Source organism: Lithobates pipiens, unplaced genomic scaffold (genome assembly GCF_037356315.1).
Source record: "Lithobates pipiens isolate NorthernLeopardFrog02 unplaced genomic scaffold, aLitPip1_a1.2 Scaffold_13, whole genome shotgun sequence".
NCBI classification, from domain to species: domain Eukaryota; kingdom Metazoa; phylum Chordata; class Amphibia; order Anura; family Ranidae; genus Lithobates; species Lithobates pipiens.
This window is the reverse complement of record NW_027507718.1, coordinates 338773913-338791656: the sequence shown is the minus strand read 5'-3', so window position 1 is coordinate 338791656 and position 17744 is coordinate 338773913. Positions and strand designations below refer to the sequence as shown.

At 41.0% G+C, this 17744-nt stretch overlaps 1 protein-coding gene across 2 annotated transcripts in view; it reads left to right on the top strand.

Moving 5' to 3' along the window:
• Positions 1 to 17744, top strand: part of LRBA (LPS responsive beige-like anchor protein) — a 939113-nt gene that overhangs the window by 121493 nt on the left and 799876 nt on the right. For both annotated transcript variants that reach the window (XM_077477021.1, XM_077477022.1), the window contains exons 15-21: positions 607 to 669; positions 2006 to 2103; positions 2191 to 2283; positions 5366 to 5474; positions 7063 to 7144; positions 13588 to 13711; positions 16306 to 16498. In XM_077477021.1, coding sequence (XP_077333147.1) covers positions 607 to 669; positions 2006 to 2103; positions 2191 to 2283; positions 5366 to 5474; positions 7063 to 7144; positions 13588 to 13711; positions 16306 to 16498 — 762 coding nt within the window. The remainder of the gene's footprint in view (positions 1 to 606; positions 670 to 2005; positions 2104 to 2190; positions 2284 to 5365; positions 5475 to 7062; positions 7145 to 13587; positions 13712 to 16305; positions 16499 to 17744) is intronic.

Below are 17744 nucleotides of genomic sequence, written 5' to 3'. Positions count from 1 at the left end.
TTCCTTTCTTTAATAAAATCTGGGTTTATGAGATTTGCAAATGATTGCATTCTATTGTGGTTTTTATTTTTAGGTTTTTGCACAGTGTCCCAGCATTTTTTTGAATTCGTTTGGTATGGAATGTGTTCAGTAGTAAAGAGTTGTCCTCAGCCAGCTCCCAACTGTAAAGTTAGTCATCTTGCAGCCGTATAGCAGTTTGATCGCTTTCACAGTGCTGGCGACATGCTACTACCCCCCCGAGAAAACAGAATATAGGACCTGGAGGACCTACAGGGAAGTACTCATGGTTGTAGGGTCTCAATAAGAGACCAGAAGGAGATTACAACTGCTGAAACGCATCTGCACCTACGCTATGTATGCATTAACTGGAACTTCTAGTTTCATACATGCTGTTTTTTATCTGGACACTGGCATTGGTGAGTCGGTGCTACCCTGACAGGGATTTTATTTTTTTGTTTATGCTTTAACTGAAATCTTGGCATTTTAGTAGGTTTTCTGTTGCTTTTTCTCCATTCTGATTGTACTGTACCCTCATAACCATTTCCATTTGGCATAGTCTGCTACCTAGATCCTTTGCCTCAGATTTATTTGTTTTGTTTTTTAAAGGATTATGGGGTAAAAGAAGATGAACTGCAGGCAATTCTGAATTATTTGCTCACAATTCATGAGGTATGTAAACAATTTACTGCTCATTTTTGTGTGTGTGGTTTTTTTTTTTGCCACTTGGTGGCACTGCTATAAAAGAAATTGGATTACCCAGCTTATTTGCAGGAGAGAATTAAGGTCTGACTTGCTGTTTATCGGTTATAGGATTTCATTTCGATTTTTGTACAATGTGCTAAGGTCATCAATTGGGTCTTATATTTAACTTTTTTACTTTGTGGTCACCAGTTGCTACAATGTTTTCATGTTCACACTAATCCGATTTGCGCTGCTTAGTTGTGCGTTGAATAAAGCCTAGTACATACTACTAGTCTACTAATACTAGAAAACAGACTGCTCAGGAGGAGCTGCTGTACTAACAATCCAATGTTAGTACAGCAATCTCCCCTGCTGTGCTATTGTGTTCTGACAGGGGGAGACTGCACCCCCCCCCCCCCATAACACTGGTCAGCGCTCTCAGCCATTGTCTGAGAGTGCTGATCGGGAGCCAATCAGCAGGCCTGTTTATTTATTTATTTATTTTTTTGTCATGTCCCTTCAACAGAACCAGCCTATGCCGCCCCACATTTGGCCCCTGTGTACTAAGTGGAGCTGTGCGATTTTAAACGTTTAAAAAAATCGCAGTCTGGATTCAACCCCCTCACGATCTTAATCCGGCATTTCGGCAATCATATGTAACAAGTGCAGAGCTGTTCTCTGCTTAGAGCTGTCAAAGGGGGAGGGGGAGCTGGCAATGTTCATCAGTACCTTTTTCTGAAGCTTGTTGCTTACCAGTAAAAATATTTTCTGCTCGAAAAAAACTTGGGACCCCCAAACATAATGTATATGTTATGCATATATTTTTTAGCAGAGACCCTAGAGAATAAAATGGCAGTTGTTGCAATATTTTATGTCACACTGTATCTGTGCAGTGGTTTTTGAAACTCATTTTGGGGAGGGGGGGGGGGGGGAATACACTTTAATGAATAAAAAAAGAAAAAAAGGGAAAAAAAAAAAAACTAAATGATAAGCTTAGCCCTTTTTTTTTTTATTTTTTTTTTATTTTTTTGTAATGTGAAAGATGTTTGGCTGCTTGTATTGTTATCTTTATTCTAAGCAAAAAAATTGTGATTTTAATTTTAGCCAGAATCGTGCAGCTCTAGTACTAGGCTTTAATGACGCACCACTTAAAAGTGTTTGCATGTTACCCCCCCCCCCCTTTTTTTTTATTTTTTTTAATTTTTAAAAAAAAAATTTTTGTATTCATGTCCTATATTGTCATCTTTTACTTTTTAATCTCTGCACATTAGGTCACTGATCAAAGAACTGTTAAATGTATTCATGCATTTATTTTTCCATATAGGATGACAACTTGATGGATGTTTTGCAATTGCTTGTTGCACTGATGTCTGAGCACCCAAGCTCCATGATTCCAGCTTTTGATCAAAGAAATGGATTAAGGTGCCAATCTTTGTGCAGTGATTTAACACGTATTCATTTTGTTTTCAAATTTGCTTTAGTTTTTGTAATTTTTTTTACCTCTAACAGGGTGGTTTATAAACTGCTGGCATCAAAGGGCGAAGGGATACGGGTTCAAGCTTTAAAAGTCCTGGGATACTTTCTGAAGCATTTGTCTCCAAAGTAAGTGCAACACTTTTTGCTGCTTTTCTGTTTGGCATGAATAGGGTAACTCTGAGTTTCATATTGGGTGGCTCACTCGTACATATTACGAAGTGTTGGTTTAGCCACTTAAGGACCAGGCCTGTTTTTCAAACTTGTTTACAAGTTTAAAATTTTATTTTTATTTTTTCTAGTAAATTACTTAGAATCCTGAAACCACATAAAAAAATATATTATATTTATGGAAAAAAAAAAAAAAAAAAAAAAAAAATATATATATATATAAAATTACATTTATTTTTTTTCCCCCCTAACACCCTAGAGAATAAAATGGCGTTCTTTGCAATACTTTTTATCACAACGTATTTACGCAGCAGTCTTGCAAGCGCACTTTTTTTTTTTTTTTTTTTTTGGGGAAAAAATGCACTTATTTTTCTAATTGAAATAAGACAACAGTAAAGTTGGCCCGATTTTATAAAAAAAAAAAAAAAAAAAAAATTCACACTTCAAAGTTGCTCCCCCTCGTGGAATGGCGACAAACTTTTACCTTTTAAAAACCTCCAAATGCGACGTTTAAAAAATTGTACAGGTTGCATGTTTTGAGTTGGATGAGGTCTAGGTCTAGAATTACTGTTCTCATGCTAATGATCGCGGCGATGGCTCACGTGTGGTTTGAACACTGTTTTCATATGCAGGTGCTACTCACGTATGCGTTCACTTCTGCAAGAGAGCTTGGTGGAACGGGGTGCGTGTTTAAACTGTTTTATTTTTTTTCCCATTATTTTACGTTTGTTTTATTTTTACACTGTTCTTTTTTTTTTTTTTTTAAGTCACGTTTTATTCCTATTATAAGGAATGTAAACATCTCTTGTAATAAGAAAAAAGCATGACAAAACTTCTTAAATAAGAGATCTGGGGTCAAAAAGACACCAGATCTCATATTTTACACTAAAATGCAATAAAAAAATAAATACAATTAAATGTCATTTGGAAAAAATAAAAAAAATAAAAAAATTTGCTTTAAGAACTATGCGCTGAAGTGATGTTTTGACATTGCTTCTGCCCTGAAATGGTATGGAGACAGATGAGGGGGGGGGGGGGCATCTTCTCACTCATATCCATACCTGACAGGGAGAAGGACACAGTCGCTCCAGTAAGTGAGGGCACTGTAGAGTGGGGGGGGTCGCTCCCGCCACTGATAAAAGTGATCTTACGTCAAATCTGCCCCAGAGACCACTTTTATTTGAAAGCTGACCGTCCGCTAAAGAAAAGGATACTGGGGTTATGGCAGATAGCTGCTGCCATAACGATACCCCTCTTCAAATAGCTGACATATAACGACGGCAGGTAGTCCGAAAATGGTTAACCTGTTGGTTTTTAATATTTATAGTTTCATGGTGTAATTGGTAAGGTCTAAGGCTCTGTTGCTTGTGGTTGTTGGTCTTAGATGATTTGATTTGGTGATTTCACTCCAGTGCTGCTCACTATTTTCCTTGCTCGAGGAAGCAAAGCCCAATCTCTACCTACATGGCCTCTGCCGCACAGAGCCACAGTGCAGGTGAAGGTATGGTAAGTCAGTAGTGGAGAAAAGATTAGCTGCAGAGGCGCCACAGTCAGTAACTTATGGTTATTTATTAAAATGCTTAACCTACGTAGTCTTACCCAAAGGTCTCGATGTGCAAAAACAAAAGAACATTGACATTAAAATACCTTAACCTCCCTGGCGGTATGATTAGTTCTGGTTTTAGGTGCTGAAAGCGGTACTATTATTTTGCATGGAAATTTGGTGTTTTATATTGTAGTCCTGTAATTCTTAGGAATAAGTCACTTAAATCTGTCCAAACCAGAGTCTAGCAGACATCCTGGCTATGATAAAGTTTATAATATAATAAAAAATAAAAATTATTCAATAATGTAATCAAATCCTAAAACACTGAAAAAGGGACACTTTTTGGTTGCTATGGACAATCTCCAAATTTCAGGCAGAAAAAAACAGTATTTATAATATAAAAGTACATGCAGGGCACTGCACAGACCACTAGGGACAAAGGGGGTGTGTAATTTTTTTTTTTATACAGTACTGTAATCTCTAAGATTACAGTACTGTGTGTGTTTTGTGCTTTTTACTTTTTGGAATTTGGCGCCGATCTCCGCTCCCTTACATTGTAACATCGCAGGGAACGGAGCTCGTCGGCATTCGGCACTGTGAATCGAGCGGAGGACAGCTCGATCACACAGCATGGAGGACATTGCTGGATCCAGGAGACAAGGTAAGTAACTCTCCCTGTGTCCTCCCTGTTTCCAGCGATGCGATCCCGAGTCTGGCTCGGGGTTACCGCTTATGATAGTAAAATCCCAACCCGAGCCAGACTCAGGATCACCGGTAGGTAAATTAAGAAAACCAACAAACCAGCATAGCAAGATACAGAATAAAAGCCAGGGAGTCTGTCCATCACACCCCAATTAAAAATTAGGTGATGGTGTAAATCTAAATGTTGCGAGATTACTTGACAGAGAAATTCTGGGTACTATAACTTTGCAGCAGTGCCTAAAAGTTCCTTGAAGCTATCCGCTGCACATACTTGGGCCATCTATGGTACACAAAAGAATGAGGGCCAGGCATGTTTCCTAAATGTGGTTTACTATTTTACTGTGATTTCTTTGCATTTTATGTTGAGCCTTTTTTCCTCATTTTTTTTTTTTCTCATTTTGGGCAATGTATACTGGCATTTTGGGCCTCCATGAGAATATCTCCTCTACTGTCCTGTGATGGCAGTGAAAATTTAACTGGGAATGAGACCTCATTTAAAAAGCTTGCCCTGTTCCTGAAAAAAAAAAGTTGTTGAAACTATGCAACATTAAGGTCGAGGAGCTCTCTCTAACAAAGCCCCAGATATCCAGGGTTAGGGTTCTAACCCTTCCCTATACTAAACTAAAAATAAAGTTTTGGCCTGATTTGCTTCTTTCTGTTAATAATGTTAATGCAGTCTTTTTATTCATTTACATTATAATATTGGTACTTATTCTAAATGCTTGCCTTTTGGTTGTTCTGTGTGATGCTAAAAACAATGCTGTTAATGCAAATAACACCTTTCTGGTACAGGAGGAAAGTTGAAGTTATGCAGGCTCATGGATTATTCTCTCTCCTGGCTGAGAGGCTGATGCTAGAGGCAAAAACCATCACAGTCACAACATACAATGTGTTGTTTGAGGTATTATGTTCTTTTTATTTTATTTTTTGTTATGCTAGTGTGCTTGTGCAGTGCAATTTGTGTATCTGTGTGGGTTTCTAGTGGATGTCCAGTCTATACCCAACTATGTGTAAATCTGCTCCCACCCCCTTCTAATTCCTATTTTAACTATCCTGTGAAAGGAAGATGGTACACTTATTCTTGGGGATCTCTGGTTTGGCAATGTCATCTCCCCGGTGGCCGGCTTCAGGGTTCCCCATGTCTAAGCTCCGAGGGGCTGAGCGAAACTCGTGGTGTAGCCTGTCAAGAACCCAGGCTAAGGTTCTCGCTCTCATTACCCCACCATAGGACTCCGTGGATGTGCGGCAAAAGAGGAGAGATGTGCGATCGTTAAAAATGGCTAAAATGCCTGTGCAGTGACTTGCTGCGGGGCTTCTGTTGTCAGCTGCCCCCCCCCCCCCCCTCGAGCTACCGCTGGGAGACAGTCACGTGACTTTAAAGGTACACCCTCATAATAGGTAAGTATACACATCTTCCTTTCAAAGGATAGTAGGATTATAAATTGGAAGGGGGTGGAAGCAGGCATTAGCATAGATGGGAAAAGCCTAAAATTCCACATTGATTTGTTTTATATAGATTTTTTTTTTTTTTTTTTTTTTTTTTTTATAGGCTGTGAGTGTTGAAAAATATTTTAAAACAGTTTTAATGCCTCCTAACTAAAGAATGCGTTATACTAGTTTAAGTTGAGTTTAATTCGAATTTGCACTTTTTCGGCAGTGGGGTATGTCAAGTATGTACGAAGTGCACACATTTTTTTTTTTCTTCTTGCAGTGATTAACAGGATCCAACAGTTGAATCATTGGTGTCTTTCTTTTCAAATGTGCTTGTCAAGCTCCCAAAGCTGAATTCTCCATTCATTCTGGGTAGAGAATAAGTGAGAGGCTGAGTTTTCCCTGCCTCTGAACTGCAGTTTTTAAGTATTAATGTTTCCTTGGGATGGAAAAAACTAACTTCATGCTATTTAATTTTACGAATGTGCATGACACCAAGAATTTTTTATTTTTTTTCTTGCTGGCCAAACAAAATCATTCAATTAAGATTAGAAGTTACCATACAATAACTAGCAACTATAAAAGAGTTTGTCAAATTATAGATGCTTGAGTTTATTGAATTACTTATCCTTATTACATATGAGAAGGGAAGAGACTCTTGGGAGGGGGTATGATTTCAATATACAAATACCATACTGGTGACCCCACAATAGGGATAAAACTTTTTCGCAAAAGGGAGTTTAACAAGACTCGTCGCCACTCATTAAAATTAAAAGAAAAGCGGTTTAACCTTAAACTACATAAAGGGTTCTTTACTGTAAGAGCGACAAGGATGTGGAATTCCCTTCCACAGGCGGTGGTCTCGGCAAGGGCCATTGATAGTTTCAAGAAACTATTAGATGAGCACCTGAACGACCGCAACATACAGGGATATACAATGTAATGCTGACATGTAATCACACATGTTGGACTTGATGGATTTGTGTTTGTTTTTTTTCCAACCTCGCCTACTATGTAACTGACAGTGGGCTGTTTTTTGTTTGTTTTGTTTTTTACAGATTCTCATTGAACAGATTAGTACTCAAGTGATACATAAGCAACATCCTGACCCTGATTCATCGGTCAAGATACAAAATCCTTGTAAGTAAAAAAAAAAACAAAAAAAAAAAAATGTACTTTTTTTTTTTGTATTGTTCACAACAGTAATCCTAAACCCAATGTAATTTTTCTTAATATGCACAGTAAGGTGTGTTTTACACTGATGCTATTTTCAGATGTGACTGTTATTAAAGTTTGAACAAACTCAGATACAGATTTAGCTGCTCTGGACGATCTGAGGAGTGCAGTAATGCTGCACAGTGCTCGGGCGGTGGTCAGAGGAGACATATAATGCTGCATAGTGCTGGATGGTGGTCTCAAATCTGAGGGATGGCCTGTAATCCACAGTGCCCTGGATGCCAGTGATCAAAGGAAGCCTGTAATGCACAGTGTGCTCTGGACAATGGCCTGAAGTGAGGCCTCAGGCCTGCTATAATTGTAATTTACCATAATTAAAATTATTATAATTATTTTTAATTAATAATGTAATGCTGCCCCTCTTTGCCAATCCCTTCGCTGGCTTCCACTACCCCACCGTGTAAAATTCAAAATGCTAACCATAACATACAAAGCCATCCACAACATTGCCCCCATCTACATCACCCATCTCATCTGCAGGTATCGCCCAAATTGTACCCCCCCTGCTCCTCCCAGGACCTCCTGCTTTCTAGCTCCCTTGTTACCACCTCTCATGCTCGCCTTCAAGACTTCTCCAGAGCCTCTCCCATCCTCTGGAACTCTCTACCCCAGTCTGTGCGATCAGCCCCTTCCCTGTCCACCTTTAGGAGTTCCCTGAAAACTCATTTATTCGGGGAAGCCTATCCCACACCCACCTAACTGTCCTTGAGCCACCCCCATCAAATCATTCTCTGCAGCTATTACCTTTTGTACCACCACCCCCTCCCTTTTAGAATGTAAGCTCTACGAGCAGGGCCCTCCTGTACCCTTTGTATTGTACTGTAATTGTGTTGTCCCCCCCCATACATTGTAAAGTGCTGTGTAAACTGTTGGCGCTATATAAATCGTGAATAATAATGTACCACGACTGTTATTACTGTACAATCAGCCTGCTCTGGGCACCTGGTGGCACGGTGGTGTCATCAGGTGTTGGACTCGGGAGGCCTCAGCCTGGCTGACCTGTAATGCACAGTGCTGCTCTCAGTCTTGGGTCTCTGGCAGTCTTCTCATCACGGTGCGCACGCTTGCTGGGTGCGGGTTACGGAAGCAGGTAGAGCTCTGTAAAAAAAAAAAAAAAAAAAACGAAGTTTGTTCGCAACATTAAATGTCTGTGCCTCACATTTTAGTCCTATTTTCGTTAACGAAAATGGGTCTGATTTTCGTCAGGTGACGAACATTTGCTGTACTTTTTTTTTTTTTTTTTTTTGTGACTGTAAAAATACAGCTGACCAAATCTTTGACAAACGTTGACAAAATTAACACTGCTAATAACGAGTCATCCCTACTGTCAGCTGGAAAGGACCCTGGGCACCTGTGCAGGTGAGCTCCTAAGCCAGGTTGTGTTCTTCCATAGACACACATGGTGTCGCTTGGCCACGTCTCCCACTCCCCCCTCACAGGATTTGACTGACAGTACCAGTATGGCTGCTGCTCGTCTTCTGCGGTACCATGAGGTAAAGGGAAAAGAGTTGCAGCCAGGGCAGTGCTGGATCCAAAAACTGGACTTGGGTAAGTGGAGGATGGCATAGGGGGAGCAGCTAGTGGGGAGGTTTTTACCTTTAATGCAGAGAATGCATTATGGTAAAAAAATGGTAGTCCTTTAGAACCACTTTCTGCTTCATGAGATAGCTTATTCATGTCTAGACTGGGTGGTGACAATATGAGGAGTTCTGCAACTCTTCCATCTCCCTCATGCTCGCCCAAACAAAACAAGGCTGCTCACCTCTTGATGTATGCAAAGCATTGGATACAATCTCGTGGCAGTATGTGTTTTTTGCCTTCAAAAATTAGGCTTCACAAGCAATTTACTTTCTTGAATTTCAACCCTTTGTTCTTACCCATCAGCAATCATCAGATATAAGGGGTTTCAGTCCAAACCCTTCCCAATTTATGTGGCACATGCTAAGCTTGCCCGTTTTCCCCATACTATTTTATTAGCGCTGAACCATTTGGCAGGAGAAATACAAGCCAACCCAACAATTCAGTGCCTGGAAATAGTTGGCACTCAACAAGATTGTGCTACTTGCAGATGACAGTCCTGTTAAACTTCTGAAATTCCCACACATCTTTACATAACTTGATAAATAAAGCTGGTTAATAAATGGGCCTGTAGGAGAAGTAAATGCCCCCTACAATTAACCCTTTCTTAAACCTGGCCCAGGCTGCTTCTCCACACTAGTCACATTTTAGGAATGGACACAAGAAGCTCTTTAAACACATCTGACACTGCCTGTAAATCTAGAATAGTTTGCAACATCCAATAACAATGAAAACTATCTGGTTGCCTAAGTGCCCCTAACTTCAGCAAATATCTTGCAACAGCACAAATGGCACCACTGTTTTCCCTGAACATGACAGTGGAACTACCTTGTTGACATATTGAAAGCATGCAGACTCCCTTCTATAATTGAATTTGGCTATCCCCAAGGACCGGTCCCAATCACAGATCTTCTCTTGCTGAACACTCTCCAGCATTGGGATAGTGTAAAATTCTCTGGTTGCCTTGCATCCCTTCACTTCCCCTCACAGTCCAACCAGATAGCTTCATTTTCTGATGGTGGATGGTAAGAGGAGTAAAATATGTATACAATTTTTCCAAATAGATGACATCAAATCTCTCAAATTTTCACTGTAAAACTGGCAAATGCCACGCTAACTCTAAATGAACTGGACTGGCTTTCTACAAGACCCCGTGCTCACAGGCTCAGGCTTTTAAGATGATTTTTCTCCCCAAATTTCTGTACGTTCTCTCAAATTCACAGATTTTTGTGACACTATGAATCTTTAAGCAAAGCGATTCCATTATTGTGAACTTTTTGTGGGGCTCCAAGGCACCCAGGTTATCTTTTGGCAGTTTTAAAGCTCCCAATTAGAATGGGTGGGATGGCACTTCCTGATTTACGGTCTTATTTCATGACCTCATAGCTTATCTTTCTGCACTGTTGACTTTTTTTTCTGCAAGTGCCCAATGCCACTACCCTACTGGAGGCTACAGTTGCCACCTCGCAGGTGGCAACTGTAAAGGAAAGGGATCCCAGGGAGGAAGGGATAGATTATGGCATTGCTTGGGAAGGTGTTCCACCTATGCTCACAATGGAGGAAAGATGATCCCCTGTGGCTATCCCCAAATGGTCCCCTATGGTGTAATAAAACCCTAGGGGAGTTCCTTAAGTTACCTGATGGGCAAAACACCTGGGCTAAATATGGCATAAAATACTTGCATCAAATATACCAGGATAATCATCTCTGTGCCTTTGCACAACTAACGGAAAAGTTTGGAGTCCCAAAGTCTTGGGTTTTTCGATATGCGCAGCTACACCATTCTGCAATTGCACAGTTTGAGAAGGGTGAAACTATGGTCCAGAACACGGATTTGGAGAAGATTCTGATTGATCCTGCTAAGCGAATCTCTAGGTACTATGGATCGGAGGGCCCGAGGGTGTTGACTTCAGCTACTAGGCCCATGATGAGATGGGTGGCGTTTGTCCCGGAGTTGTCTGAGGAGATGTGGCAGGAGGTAATGGACACATTTGGTGTCTGTCGTCTCCTCCACGGACAAAATGATTCAGCTCTGTTTACCTTCGGCAACAGTATTATACACCAGCTAGACTTTATCGAATGCAGAGGAGGGACTTGCCACAAATGCAGGGGGGCTGAAAGCCCTTTTTTACATATGGTTTGGGAATGCGAAAAAGAACCGTTATGGTCACAGGTGACTCAATTTATTTTAGATCACTTTCATTTTGCTCTCCTCTTAGATGTCTTCTTGGGGTCTTTGAGGAAGAAGAGATGAATGCGCACACAAAACTCTTCCTCGGGATCCTGTTTTTTGGTGTGAGGAAACTCATTGCCAGACGCTGGATACATGAACGATTGACACTGGGGATGTGGAAGAAAATGGTAAATGCAGATGTGCTGATTTATAAAATTACCTATGAGGCTAAAGGGGCTCCTAAGAAGTTTAGGGAAGGTATGGTTCCGATTGGTTGATTCTGAACATATGTTGGAAGAGGAGGCATGATAGAACAGTGGGCTAGCTAAGATTACCCTCAAGCCTTGGAGCTGGGACGGTGTCATGGCAGTGGGTACACTTCTTCAAGGGGACAGGGACAGTTGTCTTCATTATTTGCTGAACATAACACTGGAAAGCGGACTCTGTGGGGTGGGGGTTATTGAGGTTTTTTTTTTTTTTTTTTTTTGGTGTGCGGTTATTAAAGGGTTTTGGTTTACATGTTTTAGTGTATGATGGGGGGGTAAACATCAAAGGCTCAGACATGTGGAAATGTATATAATCTTTATTGTTCCTAATGAATGTTGATTTCCCCTACTGTCGAGGGTATTTATAGCCTTGATGTACTGCTCTATATACAACGTATGTGTGCAATAAAAAATCTTTTAAAAACCCAACAAACCGGCTCAGGAAAATGCCTTTAAAGTGCTCTTCTGCTCATATAAGACACCATAATGTATTGCCAAATTTGACCCTAACTGCTTTCAAGGATTAAATCGACCAGGCTCTCCATCGCATAGTTGGTGCAAATTTTGGATACAGATCAATGCTAAATGCCTCCCTCCCAGGGAACCCTCACTTTACAGACTAACATAACCGACTAAGAGTGTAGAACAGTGTCCTTCATATTTTTTGCTACCAGGCAACTAATTTAAGAGCCTGGACACAACCAAAAGGGTGCTTCACGGAGATAAAATAGAACATAATGGTCACTTTGTAAAGAAGAAAATGACTGTCACCCTCCCACAACTATTATTCTTGTAACTAGCTCAGTACTTGACTGAGCACGTTTCCCCAGCCAGCCCTTCTTGCAACCTATCAATCATCGCCTTCACCAGCCCCCACCCAAAAATCAAACCTCTTGCTTGAATTCTAAACCATGCCCTTCCTCACTTCCCCCCTGATGAGACTCCACAACCACCCCACTAAAACACTATCAACCCATTTACCCTGCACTGTCACTACAAGAGGCAAACTCTCCATATACTGCCCTCTTAACTGGAAACACGTCAGATAATACACACACACTCATAATATGCATATACGCTATAGAATTTAGCCCTCTTAAGACTGCAGGCTGCTTATGTATAGATACAAGTACAATTCCCCCCCCACAAATTTCCTTTCCACACTCTCACCTATTAATGATGGTATTTTCTAGACCTATGCTGGCACTTGCATTGAACTGCTGCTGATAAACATACGGAATACTGTATTGACCCTTATTTCGAAACCTCTCCACTTCCTTTTCCTGAAAACTCACCAAAAATATTGCAGAAGTTTGAAGCTGTTAAGGATGTGTGTTGCTGAAGTATGTATGTTACTTGAATCCTTTTGCTGTTTGAACGGAGCATAACTTTTAACAAACACCAAAGTTGCACAAGACTATTTTGGGGGGGACCTGTACTTGGCCTTTACATTGTGCTTCAATTCCTAAAGCTCAGTTGAATTTTCTTTTTTTTTTTTTTTTTTTTTTAACTATATTGCAGTTAGGCTGCAAATGCAGTAGTGCATCTATTTATAAAAGCCTTTGCGTCATGTGCTAGTGTGCAATCTTGACCTGTAAATCATACATGTTCTTTTTGCTATATAATATATAATCTAATTTTTGTTCATGCATTTTTGATAGAAAGCTTTACTTAATTAGAATGTTAGAATTATGTTATGTGGAGAGAACCATCTGTTTAGTTAGTCTGATTTCTTTGATCGCTTCTCTTAGTGGCTCAAGGTAAGTTTGAGTCTCTGCGCAAGCTGCATTTCAGCTTAAGGAGCTGTGATTTTAACCCAGTGTGCAAATAACTGAGCATCTGGTTATTGAAGGGCAGATGCCTTGGTGGGCAAGGCATGTCATTTCTCAATGTATGCCCATACCATTGAGATCTATAGAATTCTACGTGACCCAGGGAATGCTAGAGCATTCATGATTAAATTAGTCAATGTAGTGCCTCCAAAATAAAGGGTAGCCTTTGGCATCTGCTTAAAATGATTAGCCATTAAGCAGCCACTGTATTTGATAAGAAGCTACTGATAGGATTGGATCTGGATCAGAATAGTCAAAACTACTCAAGTGGACTAGAGAAGAATTAGTTCTGTACATTTTTTGCAGTTTGAGACCCATTAGGAGATGTTGTTCTTTACTTCTGGTTTCTGTTACTTATGCTTTATAGTTATTATCCTGGATCATAACCGGATGCAGAAATCGTTTTTTTAAATTGTATGATCCGCAGAGTGGCTGGACCTCAATATCCTCATAATAAGGACCAGATTTAATTTGTTTTTTTTTGTTTTTTTACCCTAGTGATCTTAAAAGTTATAGCCACTCTACTGCGGAACTCTCCTCCAACTCAAGAAGTCATGGAAGTAAGACGGATGTTCCTGTCAGACATGATCAAGCTTTTTAATAACAGCAGAGAGAATAGAAGGTATGTGTTTTACACAATACGTAACATGTTGAAAGATTTTTTTTTTTTTAGTGAATGAAATCTGCATATATATTTAAAATGAATAAGTAAACCATAAAATGAACTCCCTGCAGTGTACTGTAAAGACTATTTATTGAGATTCTCATTTCAAGTAGTACTAAAGCCTTAACGTTTTTTAATTTAATGCATTCCCTGCATTAAGGTAAAAGAATGTTTAGGTAATATTGCCCAAACCCACTACACAGGCAGGGGAAGTGATGTATTCTCCCCTCGTTGGGGTTCTTAGTGGTAGGCCCAGATAGGTGTAGTGACCCCCCTAAACCCCCTAATAAAGTTTTAACGCCTTTGATCACCCCCTGCCACCAGTCATCACTGTATTAGTGTCATGGGTGACGCTGGTTAGCTAGTCGTGTGTTGTTGTTTTTTTTGTTTTTTATAGCATCAGGGCACCCGCCGTATATTACCAAAATGTAAGTGTGTATGTGTGTGTGTGTGTATATATATGTATATATATATATATGTGTGTGTGTATATCTATATCTTCATCATTTTTTTTTCTTCGATAGAGATAAAATTTTATATATATATATATATATATATATATATATATATATATATATATATATATTATACACTTTTTTTTTTTTTCTTCGCTCTCTATTCTCGCTCTATATTCTCATTGTTCCTGTATTTTAGAATGGTAACGTTTTATTTTTACTATGTTGTATTTGCTTTGCAGGTATGGTATGTCTTATAGTGTTACTTTGTAACTTTTTGAATAGGGCTTTATGTATGTGTCTGTATATAGGTCTGTGTCTGTCTGTCTGTGCGTGCGTGTCTGTCTGTCTGTGCGTGCGTGTCTGTCTGTCTGTGCGTGCGTGTCTGTCTGTCTGTGTGTGCGTGTCTGTCTCTGTGCGTGCGCGTCTGTCTGTGCGTACGCGTCTGTCTGTGCGTACGCGTCTCTGGCTCTGTCTGTGCGTGCGTGTCTCTGGCTCTGTCTGTGCGTGCGTGTCTCTGGCTCTGTCTGTGCGTGCGTGTCTCTGGCTCTGTCTGTGCGTGCGTGTCTCTGGCTCTGTCTGTGCGTGCGTGTCTCTGGCTCTGTCTGTGCGTGCGTGTCTCTGGCTCTGTCTGTGCGTGCGTGTCTCTGGCTCTGTCTGTGCGTGCGTGTCTCTGGCTCTGTCTGTGCGTGCGTGGCTCTGTCTGTGCGTGCGTGTCTCTGGCTCTGTCTGTGCGTGCGTGTCTCTGGCTCTGTCTGTGCGTGCGTGTCTCTGGCTCTGTCTGTGCGTGCGTGTCTCTGGCTCTGTCTGTGCGTGCGTGTCTCTGGCTCTGTCTGTGCGTGCGTGTCTCTGGCTCTGTCTGTGCGTGCGTGTCTCTGGCTCTGTCTGTGCGTGCGTGTCTCTGGCTCTGTCTGTGCGTGCGTGTCTCTGGCTCTGTCTGTGCGTGCGTGTCTCTGTCTTTGTCTCTGTGCGTGCGTGTCTCTGTCTTTGTCTCTGTGCGTGCGTGTCTCTGTCTTTGTCTCTGTGCGTGCGTGTCTCTGTCTTTGTCTCTGTGCGTGCGTGTCTCTGTCTTTGTCTCTGTGCGTGCGTGTCTCTGTCTTTGTCTCTGTGCGTGCGTGTCTCTGTCTTTGTCTCTGTGCGTGCGTGTCTCTGTCTCTGTCTGTGTGTGTTACTTTTAATCCGGGCCCCATTCCTGTACCATCAGAACTGCTTTTGTAGGGCTTGTGTGTGTGATAGCAGCCAGGACTGCTGCTCCTCTGCAAAGCAATCTATACACGGATAACTTTTGGGAGGCGTTTGAAAGGCGGTAAAGAGGCATTATGTTGCCTCCTCACCACCTGTTTTAAGCCCATAAATGCAGCAGCACTATAGTAGGGGTAGTTGAAGTGCAGGCCCATTCACCCTGGGTATACCTCCAGCTGCAGCCATAGCATGTGTGCACCCCCATCTGCTCCCTCTGCAGCTAAAGGGATAGAAGTTGGGGGTGGTAAAAACAGCTTAACCATGTAGTTATACTGCCCCTCCAACCTGACATGTGAATAAGCCCTTGGTTCACATCTGCGTGGCTGCATGCTGAGTGTAGGGCAGCCCATTCACTTCAATGGGCTTCCCTACCCACAAAAATGCAGGTAATGAAGTCCCCAAGCCTTTTTTTTTTTTTTTTTTTTTTTATTGCACTGCACCAAAAGCACCTCACGTTTTCCAATGTGTGGGGTACCATTCAGAATTAACGGTACCCCTAAATAGGAGAGCATTCGTCTGTGTGTCGGGAACAAGCACGACAAAGGCAAGAGAATTCTTGTTAGGCAGTGTATTAGTGCTCGGACGGACAAATTTAGACCAAATTTTAATGGTTCAATGGTCGGCCCTTGTGCATGTTCACTTCATCAAATCTGGCCCTCTTTGAAAAATTTTGGACACCACTGCTCTAGGGCCTCTGCTTAAAAACATATATATTGTTTTGGGGGTTCTAAGTAATTTTGTCACAAAAAATGCTTATTTGTTACATTACATATCTGTGACAAGTGTCAGAATAGGCCTGGTCTTAAAGTGGTTAAAAGTTGTATTTTGCTTATGACCCATGTCTTGTTTTTTTAGGAGCTTGCTACAGTGCTCTGTATGGCAGGAATGGATGCTGTCGCTGTGTTACTTTAATCCCCAAAATGTTGAGGAACAGAAGATCACAGAAATGGTCTATGCCATCTTCCGCATCCTTCTTTATCATGCTGTGAAATATGAATGGGGTGGATGGCGTGTTTGGGTGGATACAATCTCTATCACTCATTCCAAGGTAACTGTTAAAATTACTTGCTATCCACAGGTGTTCTTTTTAAAGTGTTATAATTCTAGAACACCAAAGCTACTTTTAATCTGTGTAAAAATTTGGTTTCTTGTGGCAATTATATGTAGGGACCAAAACTGTTTTATGAAATTTTACTTTGAAGCTCTTTGCTGGCAGTACCCACTCTTTGTGGTTTACCTGCAAAAGTTGTAGCCAAACCCACTAATTTATTACTTTTCAGCATTTGAAAATTATGTAAAATTTGCCACACTGAACTGTGTGATAGAACAAAGTGCATATATAGTTTGTCTCTATATACTAGTATAAATGACTAACATTCACGCTATGTGTGCACAAATTTAAATCATCCACATGTGCAAGCAGAAACTATACTGATCATTATAATATAAAATCCCACACCTAAAATGTCCACCTGATTCAAATAAATGCATATACAAAATGACGATCTTGTGTATCGTATGGAATAAAAATCAAACTGTCAATGGTGTCCGTGTAATGCACATCTTTTTAAGCTAATGGTAAAGGCGGTCCACCAAAAAAAAAAAAAAAAAAATTTTTTTTTATATATTATATTAAAATCTAACAGCTACAAATACTGCAGCTGCTGACTTTTAATAAATGGACACTTGCCTGTCCCAGGGTCCAGCGATGTCGGAAGCTGATCAAACGCTCTGCTCTCGGCAGCTGCCGCTGCCATCCTCGGTGAGGGAATCCCTACTGCGCATGCATGAATTGCAATGTGCGTCCTAAGTGGTCCCTGCTATCTCCTGGGACCTGTGTTTCCCAGGAGACAGCAGGGTGAGGGGGGGGGGGGGGGGGGGGCAGGCAAAGGGCCGTGACACCCGCGGGAGTCTATTCCCAGAAGTGGGTGCAAATACCTGTATTATACAGGTATCTGCACCCCCTCCCCCCTGAAAGGTGCAAATTTGAAACCGGAGCAAGGGAGTGTTCTGAAGAGCGGAGTTTCCATTTTTGTGTGAACCACCGCTTTATAGTACAAATGATGCCAGAACAAGTGTGACCTCCACCATCCCTTGTTGACAGGCTCTGACCTTTTTCAATAGACCTTTCAATCAAAAGGTAATTTAAATGGTTATAAAGCCTAAACATTTTTACCTCAATGTATTCTTTCCATTAACAAAAAATGTTTGGGCATTAGTATCTCACCCCCCAAGCCCCCCACCCCCCCCCTTTTTTTTATTTTTATTTTTTTTTAACTTGAGCGCTCAGGTGA